The sequence below is a fragment of the Schistocerca piceifrons genome, chromosome 1 (genome assembly GCF_021461385.2).
Source record: "Schistocerca piceifrons isolate TAMUIC-IGC-003096 chromosome 1, iqSchPice1.1, whole genome shotgun sequence".
In the NCBI taxonomy this organism is placed as follows: Eukaryota; Metazoa; Arthropoda; class Insecta; order Orthoptera; family Acrididae; genus Schistocerca; species Schistocerca piceifrons.
Window position 1 is genome coordinate 1,116,452,370 of NC_060138.1, and position 21,663 is coordinate 1,116,474,032.

Genomic DNA, 21,663 nt, shown 5'->3' on the forward strand with positions numbered 1-21,663 from the left:
CAGGGCCAACACCCGGCATCATGGTGTGGGGAGCGATCTCCTACACTGGCCGTACACTACTGGTGATCGTCGAGGGGACTCTGAATAGTGCACGGTACATCCAAACCGTCATCGAACCCATCGTTCTACCATTCCTAGACCGGCAAGGGAACTTGCTGTTCCAACAGGACAATGCACGTCCGCATGTATGCCGTGCCACCCAACGTGCTCTAGAAGGTGTAAGTCAACTACCCTGGCCAGCAAGATCTCCGGATCTGTCCCCCATTGAGCATGTTTGGGACTGGATTAAGCGTCGTCTCACGCGGTCTGCACGTCCAGCACGAACGCTGGTCCAACTGAGGCGCCAGGTGGAAATGGCATGGCAAGCCGTTCCACAGGACTACATCCAGCATCTCTACGATCGTCTCCATGGGAGAATAGCAGCCTGCATTGCTGCGAAAGGTGGATATACACTGTACTAGTGCCGACATTGTGCATGCTCTGTTGCCTGTGTCTATGTGCCTGTGGTTCTGTCAGTGTGATCATGTGATGTATCTGACCCCAGGAATGTGTCAATAAAGTTTCCCCTTCCTGGGACAATGAATTCACGGTGTTCTTATTTCAATTTCCAGGAGTGTATATACCGCACCTGTTCTACAAATTGTGGTTCTGTTCAGACAGTGGAATGCAAATTTTGACTGTGATGAGTTTACTGTGAGACTTATAATAAGGTTTAAATGATTACTGGAAAATCTCATATAAAGATGTGAAACAAATACTAACAAAGAGATAGAGGGGCTGGCCAGTACTTACCTCAGCTCAGTACAGCCAATAGATACACAAAAAACAGAACCGAAAATTTACGTTCCTAGCTTTCGGAACAAATGTTCCTTCGGCGGAGAGGAGAGAGTGGAAAGAAAGGGAAGAAGGGAAAGTGGATTCAGTTACTCACAACCCAGCTTATGAAGCAAAAGGGAAAGGAAAACAGGGAGGGTAGCAAGGATGGAGGCATGGTTGTCAGAGGGAAGCCAAAGGTATTCTACTGTAAGTACTGTGCCAGCTTCAAACCAAAGAGGATGCATACAGAAGTAAAGAGGTATATAGTATAAAGATAAACACAACTATGTAGGATGAAAACATGCATGAATGGCTAGAGAGAAAAGGGAAAGAGGAGAAGACTGAAGAGTAAATGGGAGTGAGGTTGTTTAACGTAGGTTCAGTCCAGGGGGACGGCGGGATGAAAGGATGTGTTGGAGTGCAAGTTCCCATCTCCACAGTTAAGAGGGACTGGTGTTGGGTGGGAGAAGCCAGATGGCACATACGGTGTAGCAGGTTCTTAGGTCCCGAGAATTGTGCTGGTGGGCATGCTCCGCTACTGGGTATTGGGCATCTCCTAGGCGGACAGTTCGTCTGTGTCCGTTCATGCGCTCAGCCAGTTTAGTTGTTGTCATACCGATGTAAAAGGCTATACAGTGCAGGCATGTCTGCTGATAAATGACGTGTAGTTTCACACGTGGCCCTGCCTTGAATTATGTATGTTTTACCAGTAGCGGGGCTGGAGTAGGTGGTTGTGAGGGGATGCATGGGGCAGGTTTTGCAACGGGGTCAGTTACAGGGGTAGGAACCGCTGGGTAGAGAAGGTAGTCTGGGAATATTGTAGGGTTTAACAAGGATGTTATGGAGGTTAGGGGGGTGACGAAAGGCAACTCTGGGTGGTGTGGGGAGAATTTTGTCAAGGGATGATCTCATTTCAGGGGTTGACTTGAGAAAGTCATATCCCTGGCGGAGTAATTTGTTGATGTATTCGAGGCCAGGATAATATTGGGTGACAAGGGGGATGCTTCTGTGTGGTCTGGGGGTAAGAACATTGTTGTTGGATGGGGATGAATGTATTGCTTGGGAGATCTGTTTGTGGACAAGGTCTGCAGGATAGTTGCGGGAGAGGAAAGCACTGGTCAGGTTATTGGTGTAATTGTTGAGGGATTCGTCACTGGAGCAGATACGTTTGCCACGGATACCTAGGCTGTAGGGAAGGGAGTGTTTGATGTGGAATGGATGGCAGCTATCAAAATGAAGGTACTGTTGTTTGTTTGTGGGTTTGATATGGACAGAGGTGTAGATGTGAGCTTCAACAAGATGAAGGTCAACATCCAGGAAGGTGGCTTGGATTTTGGAGAAGGGCCAGGTGAAATTTACATTCGTAAAGGAGTTGAGGTTATGGAGGAAATTAAGGAGTGTTTCTTCACCATGAGTCCAGACCACAAAGATGTCATCTATAAACCTATACCAGGCCAGGGGAAGCAGCTGTTGGGTCTTCAGGAAAGCCTCCTCCATGCGGCCCATGAAGAGGTTGGCATAGGACGGAGCCATCCTGGTTCCCATGGCTGTTCCCCTGATTTGTTTATAGGTCTGGCCTTCAAAAGTGAAGTAATTATGGGTGAGGATGAAGTTGGTTAGTGTGATAAGGAACGAGGTTTTTGGAAGATCTTCGGGTGGGCGTTGGGAGAGGTACTGCTCAAGGGCAGAGAGACCATGGGTATGTGGGATGTTTGTGTAAAGGGATGTAGCATCTATGGTGACAAGAAAGGTTTCAGGTGGGAGAAGAGTGGGAATGGATTTGAGGCGTTCTAGGAAGTGGTTTGTGTCTTTGATGTAGGATGGGAGTCTGCGGGTGATAGGTTGGAGGTGTTGGTCTACCAGAGCTGAGATACGTTCTGTTGGGGCTTTGAAGCCTGCTACAATGGGACGGCCAGGATGGTTCTCTTTGTGGATTTTGGGTAATAGGTAGAAGGTAGGGGTATGTGGCTCAGGTGGAGTGAGTAAGTCTATGGAAGCCGTTGTGAGGCCTTGTGAGGAACCTTGGATTTTTAGGATTTTCTGCAGCTCAGTCTGGATGGAGGGAATGGGACCCTGGGTAACAGCTTTGTAGGTTGAGTTGTCGGAGAGTTGAAGCAGTCCTTCTGCCACATATTCCACACAGTCAAGTACCACAGTTGTGGAGCCTTTATTCGCCGGGAGGATGACAATAGAGCGGTCTGTTTTCAGCTCCTTAATGGCACGGGATTCAGCTGGGGTGATGTTGGGGGTTGTCAGGATGTTCTTCAAGAATGACTGGGAGGCAACACTGGATGTGAGGAATTCCTGAAATGTCTGCAAGGGATGGTTTTGGGGGAGGGTAGGAGGATTCCTTTGAGAAGGCGGTCAGAACTGTTCTAGACAGGGTTCAACACTGGGTCTAGTATTTGGGGGCTGTGTTTGGGTAATGAAGTGATATTTCCAGTTGAGGTTCTGGGTGAATGAGAGGAGATCTTTAACCAGGGCAGTGTGGTTGAATTTAGGCATGGGGCTAAAGGTTAAGCCTTTTGATAGAACAGATGTGTCTGGAGGGGAGAGGGATCTGGATGAGAGGTTTAGAACTGAATTGGGACTGGTGATATGTGGCATTTGACTGTGGTTATAGTTGAAATTTGGTCTGTGTGGGGTATGTGCTGGGATGGGGAGATTGAGTAGGGTGGCTAGGCTAGGTTTGTTGGCTATGAGGGGGGTTTGTTGAAGATTCTCTTGTGGTTGGTGTTTGTGAGGGATAGGGAGAGGGACCCCACTTCTTAGGTGTTGCACTAGCACTGTGGATAGTTTTTTCAGGTGGTGTGTGGCATGGAACTCAAGTTTGCAGCTGGCTTCTAGGATGATGTTCCTGAGTGTGTTCTCCAAGCAATGGTTTGAGAGGTGGAGGACTTTGAAGAGAGATAGGAGCTGTTGGGAGTGGTGGTTACATGAAGTAGTGTAGAGATTCAGGACAAGTTGGGTAAGGGCTAAAGATTGAAGGTTCTGGAAGTCCAGGAGAGACTGGTGGAAGGAGGAATTGCACCCAGAGAAGGGAACTTTTAAGGTAAGTCCTTTAAGGGTAATAACAAAGGTTAAGTAGGACCGGAGGAAAAGTATGTGGGATTGCAGTTTGGCTACGGTGAATGCATGTTTCCGGAATGAATGTAAATAATGTGGTATAGGATTAGGGTACATAGTGGGTAACTGGTGGGTAGGGAAACTAAATAACTAAAGTTAAAGTAGTAATCATAAGAAGGAATAAAACATGGAGGGAAGGACGAGAAAGAAAGAAATTGTGTTGGTAATGTTCAATACCAAAGGAAGACCACTAAATAAGAAAAATACAGAAAAAGTTAACTAGACCAAGCAAGTATGTCCAGATCAGGGGAAAAGAACACACGTTGCTCAAAAACAGAGATAGCGAGTGGCGAAAAAAAGATCGCGCGTGCCGCAAAAAAGATCACGTGTGCCACAAAAAAGATTGCGCGTGCCGCAAAAAAGTTCGTGGGTGGCGCAGAAATGTCCCAAAAAAATTGTCCTGTGGCAGAGAAAGATAGCCAATGGCACAAAGTGATCGCCAGCAACACGAAATCGACAGAAATGGATGATACTGGTAGGTGTGGAAGAGATTGTTGGCAGTGATTGTTGGCTGGAAAACAGCGAATAACGAACGTTAAAACTATGGGATGTTAAATAAATAAATCAATAAATAAAAAAAGAAAAGTAGACTATAAACGGAACAAGATAATAGGAGGAAAATGAAACTAGCACAGTTGGTGAGGAAAATATTTATTTATGTATATATAAAACACTGAAGAAGAGAAAGTGTTTAGATGACAGATGCTAACAAAAGGGACAAAACAATGAAGGATGTGGACCATATAGGTGATCTAAATGATTAATGGAAAATCTCATATAAAGATGTGAAACAAATACTAACAAAGAGATAGAGGGGCTGGCCAGTACTTAACTCAGTACAGCCGATAGATACACAAAAAACAGAATCAAAAATTTTCGTTCCTAGCTTTCGTAACAAATGTTCCTTCATCAGGGAGGAGAGAGGGGAGAGAAAGGGAAGAAGGGAAAGTGGATTCAGTTACTCACAACCCAGGTTATGAAGCAACAGGGAAAGGAAGACAGGGAGGGTAGCAAGGATGGAGGCATGGTTGTCAGAGGGAAGCCAAAGATATTCTACTGTAAGTACTGTGCCAGCTTCAAACCAAACAGGATGCATACAGAAGTGTATGTTGGAGCTTATGGGCACTCAACATCGAGGTCATCAGCGCCTGCATACAGAAGTAAAGAGGTATATAGTATAAAGATAAACACAACTATGTAGGATGAAAAGATGCGTGAATGTCTAAAGAGGAAAGGGAAAGAGGAGAATACTGAAGAGTAAATGGGAGTGAGGTTGTTTAACATAGATGCAGTCCTGGGGGATCTTGTTGAAGCTCACATCCACACCTCTGTCCATATCAAACCCACAAACAAACAACAGTACCTTCACTTTGATAGCTGCCATCCATTCCACATCAAGCGCTCCCTTCACTACAGCCTAGGTATTCATGGCAAACGTATCTGCTCCAGTGACGAATCCCTCAACAATTACACCAATAACCTGACCAGTGCTTTCCTCTCCCGCAACTATCCTGCAGACCTTGTCCACAAACAGATCTCCCGAGCAATACATTCCTCCCTATCCAACAACAATGTTCTTACCCCCAGACCACACAGAAGCATCCCCCTTGTCATCCAATATTATCCTGGCCTCAAATACTTCAACAAATTACTCCGCCAGGGATATGACTTTCTCAAGTCAACCCCTGAAATGAGATCATCCCTTGACAAAATTCTCCCCACACCACCCAGAGTTGCCTTTCGTCACCCCCCTAACCTCCGTAACATCCTTGTTAAACCCTACAATATTCCCAGACTACCTTCTCTACCCAGCGGTTCCTACCCCTGTAACCGACCCCGCTGCAAAACCTGCCCCATGCATACCCTCACAACCACCTACTCCAGCCCCGCTACTGGTAAAACATACACAATTCTAGGCAGGGCCACATGTGAAACTACACATGTCATTTATCAGTTGACATGCCTGCACTGTACAGCGTTTTACATCGGTATGACAACAACTAAACTGGCTGAGCACATGAACGGACACAGACGAACTGTCCGCCTAGGAGATGTCCAATACCCAGTAGTGGAGCATGCCCTCCAGCATAATTCTCGGGACCTAAGAACCTGCTACACATTATGTGCCATTTGGCCTTCCCACCCAACACCAGTCCCTCTGAACTGCGGAGATGTGAACTTGCACTCTAACACATCCTTTCATCCTGCCATCCCCCTGGACTGAACCTACGTTAAACAACCTCACTCCCATTTACTCTTCAGTCTTCTCCTCTTTCCCTTTTCTCTCTAGCCATTCATGCATGTTTTCATCCTACATAGTTGTGTTTATCTTTATACTATATACCTCTTTACTTCTGTATGCATCCTCTTTGGTTTGAAGCTGGCGCAGTACTTACAGTAGAATATCTTTGGCTTCCCTCTGACAACCATGCCTCCATCCTTGCTACCCTCCCTGTTTTCCTTTCCCTGTTGCTTCATAACCTGGTTGTGAGTGACTGAATCCACTTTCCCTTCTTCCCTTTCTTTCCCCTCTCTCCTCCCTGATGAAGGAACATTTGTTCCGAAAGCTAGGAACGTAAATTTTCGGTTCTGTTTTTTGTGTATCTATTGGCTGTACTGAGCTGAGGTAAGTACTGGCCAGCCCCTCTATCTCTTTGTTATAATAAGGTTTATATGTTGTTAGATAATCTTAGCAAAGACATTGCCCTAAAGACCAGTAATGCAGTAAAAGCACAGTGACAATAGTTTTTAGCTGAGCAGACTGCATAAAAAAGGATTTAAGAATTTGACCAGTCATAGTTCTGTTTGTCCTCTACTGAACCTAGTCAGCCTTCACCCTGTATTTATAATCTTATTTCATTTCTCTGCTCGTTATCAATTCTGTCACATGTAATTGTAATTTTTGCATTCTATGTATTTTTCATTTTTTCCTACTAGTGGTTCTGCGAGCAAATGTTTTTGGCTGTAAGACTATTAACATGTATCTCATTCTTTTCCTTTATTTCTTTTTATTTTATTTCTCAAGAAATTCCATTTTAACATTTTTTATTTTAAATTGCAGTGTGGAATTTGTGGGAAACGATTTGCTGATTGGAGTAATCGAAAACGACACATGGATCGACATCAAAAACCAGGGCTGGTACCCAGTTCAGAATTGCAGGGAACGAAAAGACCCAGTACCAGGAAAACTGATTTAGTAATAAGCAGTGAAGAAGGGAAAGGTAAAACATATACAAGCTTAAGGTCATTTTTAGAATCTTCAGAAGTAGCGGAGGCTTTATCTGATGGTAAAACTGATGAGCGTAGCAATTCAGAAGATGTAGAGTATTTCACTTTCTTAACATCAGACAGTATTGGAAATGAAATTCAAGAAACCTTTTTTGTGTCTGAGACCAGAGAGCTGGCTGACTGTGAAATGGTTCTAAATGATACTGTCACTCTTCATGCAGCCGAAAGTCTGAATGATGGTATTGTCCTTCAGCAAGGGACTTCAAACAATGAGGTTCCAAGTTTTCAGGAAGTAGATGATGATTCCAATGACCTTGATGCATTTCTGGTTTCTAAGAATGATGTTTTAAATGATGACATTTTACAAGAAAATACAGCAAGTTTAGTGGATGAAAATAATATTCTGCAAGAAGCCATTGAGGAATCAGATAATCTTCTTGAAGCTTTCCTGGCCAGTGAAAATAATGAGCAGCCAAACGACATTGACATGAACATCATGGGAGACAACTCAGATGAATTTGCTGCAGACCCAGAGGAAAATATGAATATAATTGAAATTTCCCTTGCACCCAGTGCAGCTGATTCTGATCTTAGTGATACATTTGGTTCTAATTTAGCAACCAAATCTGACCACTTGCTTTTTCCTCATGTCAGTGATGCTGAAAAAGATTCAGTTATTCAAATGCTCAATAATTTAGGAACCATTGTTATGTAAATGTACCAAAAACTTATCCAACATTCCTAATATTATCTAGTCATATTTATATTGAATTTTTGATAAAGTGTTTATATATTTACCTAGTTACATTCCATTATTTTATATTTCCCATTTTTAAATTATGTAATTTAACCAACTACGTAATCAAAATAAGTGATTACATATTTTGTTTTCTAGTCACAGCAGGGATATTAATGAAAATGTTGTAAATGACAGGGAATGTTTTCATTTGTGTCCTGTATCAGAAATTTATATTGGGAGGCAAGCCTGTTATTTTGAAACATGTTTAAAATTTTTAATATTAAACCTTGCAAACAACAGAAGTATGTAAAAAGTCTGGATAGAATCAATTTTTAAGCAAATAATCATCCCAGTGCCTCAGTATTTTTGCCATGTCAAATTTGAACGAAAACCCTAGCTTACTGTGCCTGTTGTAATCAACAACTGATTGGCATGCCTGTTATTGCAGTTTCCTTTTATCATCAGTATTCATTTCATAACAGCTGACATATGCTGTAGTGATGTCACAGTTATGATAAGGAATAACAGTGCTGATGCTACCAGAAATGACACCAGTCTTTGTTAGAGCAATACTACTTAAGTATCACCCCTACAGTTCAGATATAAAAACTCATTGTGTTTCTCTGAACTTCAGGAAATTACTGTTAATGGAGTGTGTGTTGAAATTTTTAGTGCTGTTGTATTCTAGGCTACTCCTTTTGTGCCAGTCTTCAGATTGTAGTACAGACCAACCTTCCCCTTTGTGTAATGATGCCATTATATTTAATTAGGTTATTTTACCTCATTTTTCAATTTGGGGAATAAAATTATCTTTTGGAAAGGATTTGGTTGCTTACTGGACAGTTATCAAAATCTGTTTTATTTGTAGTATTAGATCCTATCTCATAACCTTATATATCTCAGACTAATTTGATTTTATTGCAAAGCAAATTGCTTTTGAAACCAAAATTTGAGTTTTCTACTTGCTTTGCTTAATATTTACAATATTTTTGCAGTTATTTAACAGATGCCTGATATTATTGATATGGTACACAGGTCTTCCTATTTTGGTATCGTTATCCCCATGTTGCTCCAGGGGTTTTTCATAGACTCCTTCAATTAATTTACCCATATTCTTTTTAGAAATGTACCTTCAAATATTGTTACAATTTCTGAACAAATCATTTTTGGAGTTAACATATCTTTTGCTGTAGATGTATTTCCAGTCCACATCTAGGGGGGCACTTTATAAAGACCTGAAATATTTCACTATGTATCACTTTAACTACTTTCCAAAAGTGACACATCCTAAACATTGGTATAGTCTGGGACTGAATAATACAGTTTGTAATAAGGGATTCAGCAATTTCACCACAAGGAGAGAAAAATTTGAAGAGGCTAGATGTGATAATCTTTTGTATGAATAGGTGAGGATTTGCAAGTGACTTTGAGAATAAAGACCAATGGAAGAATTTCTTTACTTCAAAGTTTGTTCTAAGTCTCAACTACAAAGCTAACTGCCCTGATGGAGGTTTCTCCTTGAGAATGGGCAGACCCTAACACAGAGACAGTGTTCTGTCTGCTTTCAGTGAAGTCTGCCAGTGGTTTCTATAACAGACAGAGTCGAACTGCTGAATTCTCTAAGTCCCCAGCTCTGAACACTAAGTCTACTTAACTTTCAAGTGCATCCTGACCGTCTAACTGCTGACTTTTAACTGACTTGGAGCATTCAGCCCTCAAGTTTTGGCCCATTTTCCACTAAGAGCCTGTCTCCCATAGCTTTGACGTAAGGTTGAAGGCTACCCTCATCTTAATTGACTGTGAGTGAAGTAATACTACCCCTTCCAATCTTGGCAGTGCCCAGACATTGTGTGGAGGAAGAAGGGAACTCTTTTTCACTATGAAGGCTGCTTCTCAGCCCTGTCATTGCCCATCATTGATGTGATGGTGGCCCCACTGGGACTGTTGATGTTTTTAAAAATATCGAGAATCAGATGTATCGATATTTAAAAAACATCATTATCGGCCCTTGATATATCGAAAAAAAGTATCGATATGTTGATGGAAAAAATATTGTCCTACTGACCTATAAAAGTATTGGCAGCATGTTGTAAATATATTGTCAGTATAAGAGCTGTACATGTAAGTACTGATTTATTATTAGATAACCCTTACATCAACAAGCTATCTGCCTGCTTATTCCCCTTGGATCAAGAATTGAGAGGGTAGCATAGCTGCTTCAAAAAGAGACCATGGTTCTCAGAAGTTGCCCAGTATCAGTGCCTCTTTCCTTCTCAGTTTTGTGCTATGACATTGTTAGTTTGTAATCATGTAGAATAAGTCTTTTAAGACTGGCAAAGGTATGATGTCCTCTGAAATACAGTATGTGGGTGTATGTTTGTGATACTGCTCATTAACTGCCTATTAAATTAGAAGTGGCTTTTTCTGCTTGGGTTACTGTAAATTCTATGATATTTGCTAAGTTTCCCATTAAAATTGTTTACTTCAACCAAGTGAATATTCACTAAACTATGGCAGATTTCAGCATGATGTGCATTTGTTTTTCCTACTGTCCTGTTAACACGTGAGCGTGAATTCAATAAAGCCAATATAGAATGTCAATAACAATTACCTTTATGTATTTCAACTGCCTTACAACTTCTTGGAGGCCATTAACAGCATGCAGACATTAGTTGTATGTGACATTATCTGAACCATCACAGGTCACATGCAATCTCTCATTGTTGTCTTATAAGAAACAAATATTTTGTGCATTTTGAATGTAACTACTACCCATGAAAATTAACTGTTTATTCTGTAGCTTAATTTGTTTAGTACATTTTCTGCTCAGTTTGATGTTGAGTACTTGTTGTTTTTGCCATTGAACAATGATTTTGACTGGCTTGAGCATGTATAATGTGCATACTTACTGCAACCAATTTATTTCTGGTTGGATTTCTTTGGCCTGCATAAAATTGATGTGACTTCATTCCTGCCAAGGACTCTGTTTGTTTTACTGACCACGACTCTGAGAAAGAAGTAGCATTGTCTCCAGATCATTTTACGTTGGTGGAATAGCTTCATTTCATGTTTATCAGAGATTGATAACTTAATATGATTCTTATCTGATCCATTCTTTTGAAACATCATCTCAGATGTCTCATTTCAGAATCTATATGATCCTTATTGGAAACTGTGTTAGTTCATTGTATGAGAGCATTTTAAAGCAAACATAGTGAAAACTCTGAGCACTGTTGTTGAAGAATGTATGCTTCAGGTTGCAGTATGCAGAGTCCCACAACACCCTCATGATTTATAGTCAACCGAAACATCTAAAAATCTGCAAATATCCTTTCCTCTCTATCTCTCACCACATTCTTTCTGAAAGAAATATCACTTCTGTGCTGACAACAAGACTGTGTAGAAGTTAACTATTGGTTGTAAAAGGAGACCATAATAGCAGTCATGATAGTCACATGTTTATAATGATGATAATGGGAGAGAAAACTTATAGGCCTTATTTCTGTTTTAAACATTAGGCTTGCAATACTACTGAGAATACTTTGTGTGAAAGGACGTTGTTGCAAAAGCTATTGTTCTGATAGAATCAGCTAATAACCAACCAAGGCTTTCTCTGTATGACTCATCTTCAATGGTTGTTGAGTGACTTAAACTTTTTTTAAATGATCTGAATTTATCTATTTACTACATGAATAGCTTCCAGACTATTTTGGCTTAACTTCAGCCAAATAATACACAAATTCTTGATAACACTTTTGTGTGTCTTTTCATGGGAATAAAAGATAACAGGGTTGGCTCTGTTCAAATTTTGAAAGGGTTATGATGAGTGATATATTCAATAGAGTAATGCAATCTTTGCCATATATTATTGTAAATAATAATGCATATAATATAAAACATGTAAACTGTAACTTGAAATTTTGTTAAAAAATCATTATCATTTGAAGAATTATGTTTTCTGAATGTAGTTATATGCAATGAAGAAAAAACAAAACACTCTCTGTGGTCATTCAGAGTTCACAGATTGTCTGAATCATTTCTAGTCTTCTAATGAAATAAAAAATCTAGTCTTCTTCTATCATTGCCTGATATTTTATACAAAGTTTATTAAGTGAATCTTTAATTTTAATAATACAGCTAAATGTAATTTTTTGTTGAATTGCACTGGATTATGGATGGTAGTAACCTATTTTGAATCTGAAGCAGTAACTATTTTATCAAAAGAATTATGGAAGATACAAATTTTAGTGAAAGCTTGAAGACGATTTTTAAATATCAGAGAGGAGGAAATACTGAAAAAAGCCACACAGATGCTGGTCTATGAGGTTTTGGGAATGTAGTCAAAACCAGTTATTTTCTCTTCATGTTATTTTCATTGGAACATATCTAGCCATCTCTTGAGTCAAAAGAGGGATGACAGTAGAAATTTTGTGTCCACCTGCCCCCATTTATATGTACATAAACAATTGGAAGAAAGTAACTCTCTGGGAAACAACCTGCCTCCATGCTCTGTACAAGGGACCTATGGTACCTATGGATCACCAACTGTTTACATGCTTACACAGTATTGATGGGACCACAGTACTGTGTCTTTAAGATGTGCATGTTAAAAACATGAGATTTCATAATTTGTACAAATTGAAGCTTGCATCACTATTAAGTTGTACAATTGTTGTACTATTTTTCAGTTGTACTATTAAGTTGTACAATTAATTTGTACAAATTGAAGCTTGCATCGCTATTAAGTAAATCCCTTTGCAGATGGATTTCAATAGCTTATTTAATGACTGAATCTTAGAAAGATGAAGTGGATGCAGAACATTGGTCGCCATTGTAATCCATAGAATGCTTTGTTTGTTGTTGATCTGTTGCTAATATGACAGTCTAGAGCAGGTAGCTGTAATGTTGACTTTCCATGCATCATCCTGGGTTTTTCGTCTTGTTTGGTCAGCACATTGTAGACAACAGTCACTTGAAATCTTAAATACATCAGCATTGTGAAACCTTTGCTCATTATATGTAGAACCATCTAGAGTGGCTATCTTCAGTGCTGGTGGAAATGTTACGTTCATTTTATGTTTATTGAGGATCCTGTGTACTTTGGGAGGAATACCATGTACGTGTGGTAGGAAAGACATTACTGTAAACACTTCCTCTTTAGCCTCTTGATGTGGCATTTCCATCATTGCTTTCAAATACTAAGCCTTATGGATAATATGTAATAGCCATTAACTGCAAGGTGTTAGCTTTCATTGTGGAGATGGTTATTCTTGGTAACAGCATTTGCCTTGCAAACAAGTGTCTTCAGAACACCTATCTTGGGCTACTGATACACATCCATGTGAGTTGGCATGCAGTGAATTGTATCTTCCAGGCTGCTTTCAGTGTTAGGCTCAGTCATTGAATAATGATTGTTATGTGTTATTTTCAATCTCCATGGTGAAGTGAATGATTTCATTGTTGGGAGTTGCCTGAATTGATGTTTCTGCTAGTCATGTTTCGTTTTTCGTGTGCTGTGGCTAATGATGGGATGTTAGTTTGATTTTGTTATGATATGGCAAGGTTTGGGGCAGTTTTTTTGTTTTGTTTGTTTCTTTGGATTTTTGGGTGTTTCTGACATTTTCTTCGATTGGTTGTCTACCTGGTAATATACTGATTGGACCGGTGGTAGTGATTGCCCTGAGTAGGTCATCAAGTTTGGTGTAGTGCCTATCTGGTGTGACTGTTGGTTTGCTGGGCATCAGTTTATTGACATGTTTGGTTGTTCCAAGGGTCAATGCAGACGGGATGGTTCTCTCCCTCACATTTTGTGCATTTAACTTTTTCTTTATTCATGTCACACTTGCTGGTGTAGTGATTCCCTTGTGCACCTTACCCATTTTGGCGGTTGTGCCAGTTATCTATTGTACACCCATAACTGAAACATCTTGTGCAGTGTGCTGGGTATGATGGTGGCATGTGGGGAAGCTCGACGTTGTGCAATCTCTTGTAGATAAAGAAGTTTTAGGGAAGGGGTTTGTTGGTAGTTGATCATTAACACTTGAATGTTATGTATGTATTTGGAAATATGTTGACCAAATTTAGGTGGGCCGGAATGCCAAAATTTGTATTCATTGTTTCAGAGTGCAAAATTCCTTAGGGCTGCAGCTTTCTTCTGTTGTGGTGTCGCGCTTTTATGTCAGGGTTGTTGCTTCTAAGTTTTGTGGTGCAGTTTCTGTGCACAGTAAAATCTGATATGCTTGGTGCTACATTTATCACTTTTGTCCATACCAGTACGTCTTTTAAGTTTCTTCTCGTGTCAGGTTTTGTAATGCCAGAGCCATTGATCTTGTTTAGTATTGAGATTTCCTGCTGGCTTGTGGTCTGGCTTCTTTTATCCCATCATGACTTTTGTGTAATAATTAAGCTACTTTTGCCAAGCCTGAAGTTACTCTGAGGTGGAGGTGGGAGATCTCTGTGTCCGATGGAGCGTGGGGTGCTGGAGTTGTGAGGCACGCTCTTTGCCTCACAGTAGCTGGCACATTTCTTGCTTTGGTTTTGGTTCTGGAACTCTTGCTACTTCCATTTCCTGATGAAGTGCATCATCCATGACTTTGATGCAGAGTACAGAGGTGGCTCACAGCTGGGCAGTGATGATTCCAGTGCTGGCAGACAGAGAAACCTGTGGTGTGGTGTGTTGTGTGTTTGCCTGATTCATTTTCTTCTGCTCAAAGATGTTGTAATCTGTCCTTACTTCTTAGTCTTGCCCTCAATGAACAGTGAGTGGCTTGTCCAATGTGAATGGAGTCCACTGTCACTAAATTCCCCATCTATCAGCTCTATTTCTGGATTTCTGGAAAAACTTTCATGTATCGGTTTTGTCCTAACAAACCTAACAGAATTTTGCTTTTTTAGAAGAGAAGACTGTCTTGTCAAGTTAGATTTTAGTGCACATTAGTGACACTCCAGCAACTGCCACTGAGCTGATCCAATAATTAATATAGTTTGTCTTTGCAGTGAAGCTCACTACCAAAGTGTCATTGACATACCTTCAGAATAAATTAGTTTTAAAATTTCATCTGTACATTGCCTTATGGTGACACACTGACAGTTGTTTACAAAATTTATTTAATAAAAAGTGCAGTTAAAATCACAGGTAAGGACTTGGAAAGGGAAATTTCAGTAAAAACTGTTACTACATCAACATTGACTAACAAGTCTAAACTTATTGAAATTAAGAGCTATTAGTCTGATGGTAAATTCAGCTGAGGTGTGGATGTGATGAACAGCCTTTCTTTAGAAGAGGTCTCAAGGCAGAGTTAATGTGTTTAGCTGCATAATACAATGCAGTCCATAAGCAGCAGAGGCACAAAATTTTGTATGGACTATTGGCAGTCCACATAACCTTCCTTGGTTCATGCATTTCATAACCTCTTGAAGAAAAGAGAAAGTATGCAGGAAAAAAGAAATGTTTTCTGAAGACACCTGCTGCAGAGTCAGCATTTCGACTCAATGGATGGCTGGATGATTAACAGTTGAAATATCAAGAGAAGAATGGCATTGATTACACGTGTCTTCCAAACTGTTAGTTTGTCAATCACTATGCTCAGAAAACTGGGTTTGAAAGTTATTATTCAATGAGAAATAATGCAAATGAGGTGTAACAAAAAGATTAATTTCAACTGACAGGTGGAGAAACGTATTACATTGGCAAGGAGAGGGTGATGATGGTAGTAATTGTGTTTCCTGTAATGACAATGTAAACTAAAATTGAAAGGTTGTGCAGTGGGAATGAAAATAGGGAATACATGTTACAGAAATTGATGGCAGTTATCCAAAACCAAAGTGGAAAATTAAAAATTATGATAAATCATAAAAAACAAGTAAATGTTATTAGAAAGGAATAAATTGAATTCATGAGGTTGAAAAGATAAATACTGCCTCAAGAACAAGAAATTGTGATCATAAAACATGTGCTAGAGCATGTATTTAAAGGAAGAGAGTTGAGAAAGAAGGGTGGAATATGTGAGGTACGTTACAAGTTTTTTACTGTATACTTGAATCCTTTTCTTCCAAAGCTGCGTATATATCACCTTTACATAACTTACTTTTCGATTATTCTCATGAATATGTCCCACATTGTACAACCAAGTTGAACTTCATTTCATGATGTCCTCTAGGTGCCATTTCAGAGTAAAAGCCGACCCATATTGCAGCTTGATTACAACTGGTTGTTCGTATTTCATACCAGCCTCAGATTTTTGCAAGATCCTATGTGATATTTGTTATGTGTGATATCTTTCTTTGGTATTAGTACACTGTTGACGGATGATTTTAGGTGAAAGCTTTCAACAATGAGTTATATATTTCCTCTATGTTGTTACAGTTTTGAAAGAGGCTTTTTTAACCCCCCACTGTAGTTCCTTCCAAGCCATTAGTCAGTATTACTGGATATCAAATGTTTACAACCTGTGGAATGTAGAATGTGAGATGAGATCTCTTGTAGACATTGATCACATTTAGGTTTTCTGTGATTTCCCTAAAAGGCAAATGCCAGGAATGTTCTTTTGAAACAGCACAGCTGATATTCTATCCCATCTTTCACAATCTGAGTTTGTGCTCCATCTCTTGTGACCTCACCGTCAATGTGATGTTAAATCCTAATGTTCCTCCCTTGTTTGTAGACATATAGTATGTAGTAAATTTAAGAAGGCACACCAGTGTCAGGTATTTGATCCTTAAACACCAAATTACTAACAACTGAAATCTCAGAATAAAAGTTTCCTGTGCTTTGTATGGAGCAGTGTGTAAAATAAGATAAAGGTAACCACTCACCTGTAGCAGACTGGTACATGGAGCATAGAAATATATAACAGAAAGCAGCATTCACACTAGCTTTTGGCCACTAGACATTTTACTGGTAATAGTAAACACTCACAACCAATTAGACAATCCCAGCTAGTGTGACTGCTGTTTTTTGTTACGTGTTTTTGTGCTCCACACGTCAATCTGCTTTAGTTGAGCAGTCGCCTTTTTCGCATTTTTACAGATTCCTGGTTTCAGTACACATAAAGTCATATATTACCTTCATAGGACCAAAGGATATGAGTAAGGGGAACATAGGTACCAAAGACTGTGTAAATGTAGTTTTTCTCAATCTATTATGTAGAAGGTACAGAGAGCAGTTACTATTTTAGCACTGCATTGGTGCCACAAATGTGAAATGTATAAAATTGCTTTTGAACATGTGGTATGTAAATATTCACACAATATGCTTATGTAACCAGTTTCTTTTTTTATATATACAACAATATATGCACTGCTGTCTGTGAAAGTATAATCACAGTTCATATATTGGTATTAATTTAATAAACATAATGTGGTTGCTTGAGATCAGTGCCAAAGAAAAATAAATATTTCTATCTAAGAGATAAATTATGCTACTCTAATAGCCTAGCATGACTGTATTTTATTATTTCAGAGGAACTGGAAAAGTATACAAAAGTGAATGCATTCCAATTTATGTTGTAGAGTAATTGGTATTTCTTTCACAAGATAGTTGCAGTCTTGAATTAAAAATGTATAATCTTAATGTTTCACTTATATTATGGATTATTATTCATGTATTTCCTTTCAGACAATTTGATAATATTGTCACTGAAAAAAATAGGTACAAGATGTAGTTATGCAATCCAAATATAGTGACTGTGGTCATTTCAGGACTGTAACTATCAAGTTAGATGTTAATATTCCAGCTGCCTAACGGACTTTACCTTTCGTAATTATCATTCAAAAGTATACTCTAAATGTCAAAATTTTGTAGTGCTTGTCTATTGAGGTGAATAATTTTGATAATGTATCAGCTTTCTGTGTCATACTTAAACATTATCATTTGAATAAGAAAATACAGTTACCAGCACAAGTGGCAAATCTGTCACTACTCTGTATATACTATGTGGGAAGTCTCAGGGATGGTCTGAGTAATATAATAAAATTATTGTTTTTAGTGTTTACCAGTTGTTATTCTTAATCAGTCTATTTAGTAATTGTGTATTACACATTTGTAATTACTTATTAATCATCTAGTCAGAAAAATCACATTGTAGTATAAATGTATGCTTTCAAATGTGTGATTTCCATTTATTTTATGTTCATTATGAATCTCATGAGGCTAAGAATAAGTAAGCTTTGTGCTTCATATGATCTCAGTTCGTTTTCTTTTTTAACAATAACGGCAGTATGTCTCATGATGTGAAATAGTCATATATTTTTTATAAACTTGTTTTGATTATATTTTTTATGTAACTACTGAAGAATGATAAATGTGATTAGCTGAAAAGTTGTATTTGCTTTTGTAGCTTTATCTCCGATATATGTAATATTGAGCAGAATAAATTAATTATATCTGAAAATTTTTGTCCTTGTATTTAAGAACAAAATGCTTACATAGAAGTAAATTGTAGTAGACAGAAAAGTAAATTCTCAGTCTACACTGTAAGTATTAAGATAACCTCAAAGGGCTGCTGCGAAATGCTACATATCTCAAAACAAAAAAGTTATAATTAACCAAACAAGTATCTCAGTAATTTGTTTTTAGATGACTGAAGATGCTTAATAAATGAGGTGGAACTTGTTTGGTCAAAAACAAATCTAAGTATTCAGTTTCAAAATATGAGTAACAGCTATTCTTATCGAAGCTGTAAAAAACATTTAATTACGGAATGAGTAAGAATGGCTGCAGGTATTAACAGTGTAATAATAAAGTTTTTTTCTTGCCCTTTATACCCTGTTCCTTCAATAGGTGCTATGTTAAGAGTAAATTGTGCTTAACATGTGATAACAGGTTTGAGTCCTCAGTAAAATTATATGTATGGCATGAGCTACGCTATCATCATGTGCAGTAACTAAGGCTTGTTCACAACATCCTGAATGAGGATACCCTAGTTCCAGATCAGCAGAAGTCTGATTGACATCGGACCACGAGTGGTTTGTGTTCACCTGCTGCCAACATTATCGATCTAACAATACTGTACCTGTGTGCACCTTAACTGTTATGAAATGATTCTAGTGCTGTGATGAAGCAGTAAGTCCATGTCTAATGCTAGAACTGCATGGGGAAAACACATCCCCCCCCCCTCCACACACACACACACACACACACACACTGCCACTCTACCCCCTGGCTGTCAATGTGTTGGGTATCAGTAGATTCGCTTCATTCGTGCCCCGCACCCCTGTGAAAAATTTGGTCAGGGTGTTGTGAACAAATTATGTGTGCAGAATTTGTGTGTTGGAGGAAGGATCCTGTTCAGACCTGTAGTAACTGTCTCTGCAGTCACAAAACCACTATTGCAACAGATATGTAAGTGTCAAGTGTCTTCCTCTGTTTCCATTCTGTGTCTGAAGCTCATCCTAACAGCCTGCTAAGTGTGTACCCTGTTCTGTGTTGAAATTACAGGGCCATGTGCAAATCTGGGCAGCTTCTTTTGTCGTACGATCCCAATATGTAGTCACTTGGGCCAAACTCCTTGGCTCCTCAAATAATATTCTGTGACCTTTCTCTGAGCAGTGTTCTGCCATGGCTGACTTGTCTAGTCCTCTTCTGTTTCATGTGGTGCTTCATCCAAGGGCTTGGCAGCTGTGTAGGTGGTTTGTCCATCATAAACACTCAGCAGTACTGTGGGCACTTACTAACCAAAGACCGATGTCATCTTTAATGAGCCATAACTTTTAATTAAATATTTAGAGTGGCCAGAGTGGCCCAGAACAGTGGTTTCAACCCATACCTCTGGAGAATAGTTACTATGCCACTAGCTGTTTCGCTGCATTAAGAAAAAAATGACACTGGCTAGGATCCTTCTGCTGAGTTGTGAAGTGCATTCTGCCAAATACACCTGAAAGTATCTGCTACATCTTTCTTGCTACAGATGCTGCCTTGACACCTATCTTAACCCTTTCATGACCATATTTTTTACAGAACTTGTGTTGTTCTTTAGGTTTCTTTATGGACTTAGCAACTATGTATAAAACTGTAGTTAAAGCCTTGAAAGTGTGGGATCATACCACGGGTACTAAAGAACTACAAAAACATCTTAAATTTTACATCTTTTTACATTTTTTGAGATGAGTATCTTTTTTATAACATTGTTTCCCAAGGCAAAATGCCACGGAATTTAGTGAAGCACGGGATGATAAACAATGGCTTCCATCTTGATGTAGATGAATGATCTGGAAGTCCAGACACACCTCTTATGTGGCTATGGGCGTGTGCATTTGGGCATCGATGTGGTGTAATTCTACTAGAGAAAGAGCGAGAGCTCAAAAGCTAGCATAAATAGTTTTATGTTGCATGTTTGTGTGTGCTGCACATCAGTCAGCTGTAGGTGAACAGTTGCCTTTCCTTTATTTTACATATTATTCCATCCAGGAGTTTCCATTGTTATACAGCAATGCTTTACATTTATTTACATTCAGGGTCAACTGCCAGTCACCACACTAGTAATCTGCCACTGCAACTGCATTGTTCGCAAATGGCCTCACAGGGCCTCCGACACTACTCCCCTGGGTCGTTAATATGAAATGTAAATACGAGGTGTATACACTCTGGGACAACTGGGAAAAACGGGGAAAGCCCAGAAATTTTTTCATCCAAAAAATGTGGGTATCCTTTCATCCAGGAAAAACCTGAGAATTTTTTAAATTCAAATTTTTCATTGTTCTAGTTTTCAGTTAAATTTTAATATTTTTGATTGGTAAGAATTTTGCTTTAGCCCACTACCACAGAATAATGTTTCCGCAATGAAACATAAATGAGAGAATAACAACAAAATAAAACTTTGGTTACAAAGTATGCACCATTCACAATAACAACAACACAGTGCACACACAAGCGTCTTCGACAGCAAAATGTGTCAAAGACTATGCAGTGCTTTGTAACAACCAACTGCTTGCTACGCAGGGACCATGAGAAATACTCATGGGCCTCGTTTCAATGAGTGTGACATCACAACTGTTTACATTTTTGACAGGTGTGGGAAGATATTGTGAATGGTGGTTTACTTTCAAAGTAAATTTCCTTTCATGCAAGAGTAATTATGTTACTTGCAAGAATGTGCAATGAATTTTGTAAATTGCGGAGCATTAGACTCTCATTCAAAATTTAACACTAAGAACCAGCCACTTAAAAAAAGTTTCAGACCCCGAAGACCAGCTATTAACACCATTATTTAAACACATTTGTGGCTGATACATCTTAAAGGGTGTAACACATGCTAAAAAAGACCAAGCTTCAATGCTAACTTTTCATATTCTTGCATACATTACAAATTATACAATATTGATACCAAAAAGCATAATTCTGCTTAAAAAAGTGCAAGGTGAGTTATTGAGCAATTTCACATGTAATTGACTTGTCTATGGAAAATAACATGTATTCATGCTTGTCAGAAATATTCAGCTGCTGCGGTTTAAGTTGCGCTCTTAGAATCCTGCTTAACCACACCTTCAGAGATTTTTTTTTTCGGCAACCAATATTTTATGCAAAAGCTAGCTTTTCTTGTAGCTACACTGTGTATATCTTAATTTAAACCATTAATTTTTCCTATTTGTGTGTTCACACTACTTAAAAATGATGTTGCTGTTGGCTGACTACATCATGTGTCCTATTCTTTCAGTATCTACTGTCGTTGGCTGGTGAGATCACGTGATGTGGGCTATGACTGGCTGACAAAAGCACATCGCAATCTTGATTTTAGTGCTTCAGAAGCTACCGTGCT

At 39.0% G+C, this 21,663-nt stretch overlaps 1 protein-coding gene across 1 annotated transcript in view; it reads left to right on the forward strand.

The window, feature by feature from the left end:
* Positions 1-21,663, forward strand: part of LOC124777364 (zinc finger protein 37 homolog) — an 88,814-nt gene extending 67,151 nt beyond the window's left edge. Inside the window, exons 6-7 of the mRNA XM_047252745.1 lie at positions 7,004-7,163; positions 21,562-21,663. Coding sequence (XP_047108701.1) covers positions 7,004-7,163; positions 21,562-21,584 — 183 coding nt within the window. The 3' untranslated portion in view covers positions 21,585-21,663. The remainder of the gene's footprint in view (positions 1-7,003; positions 7,164-21,561) is intronic.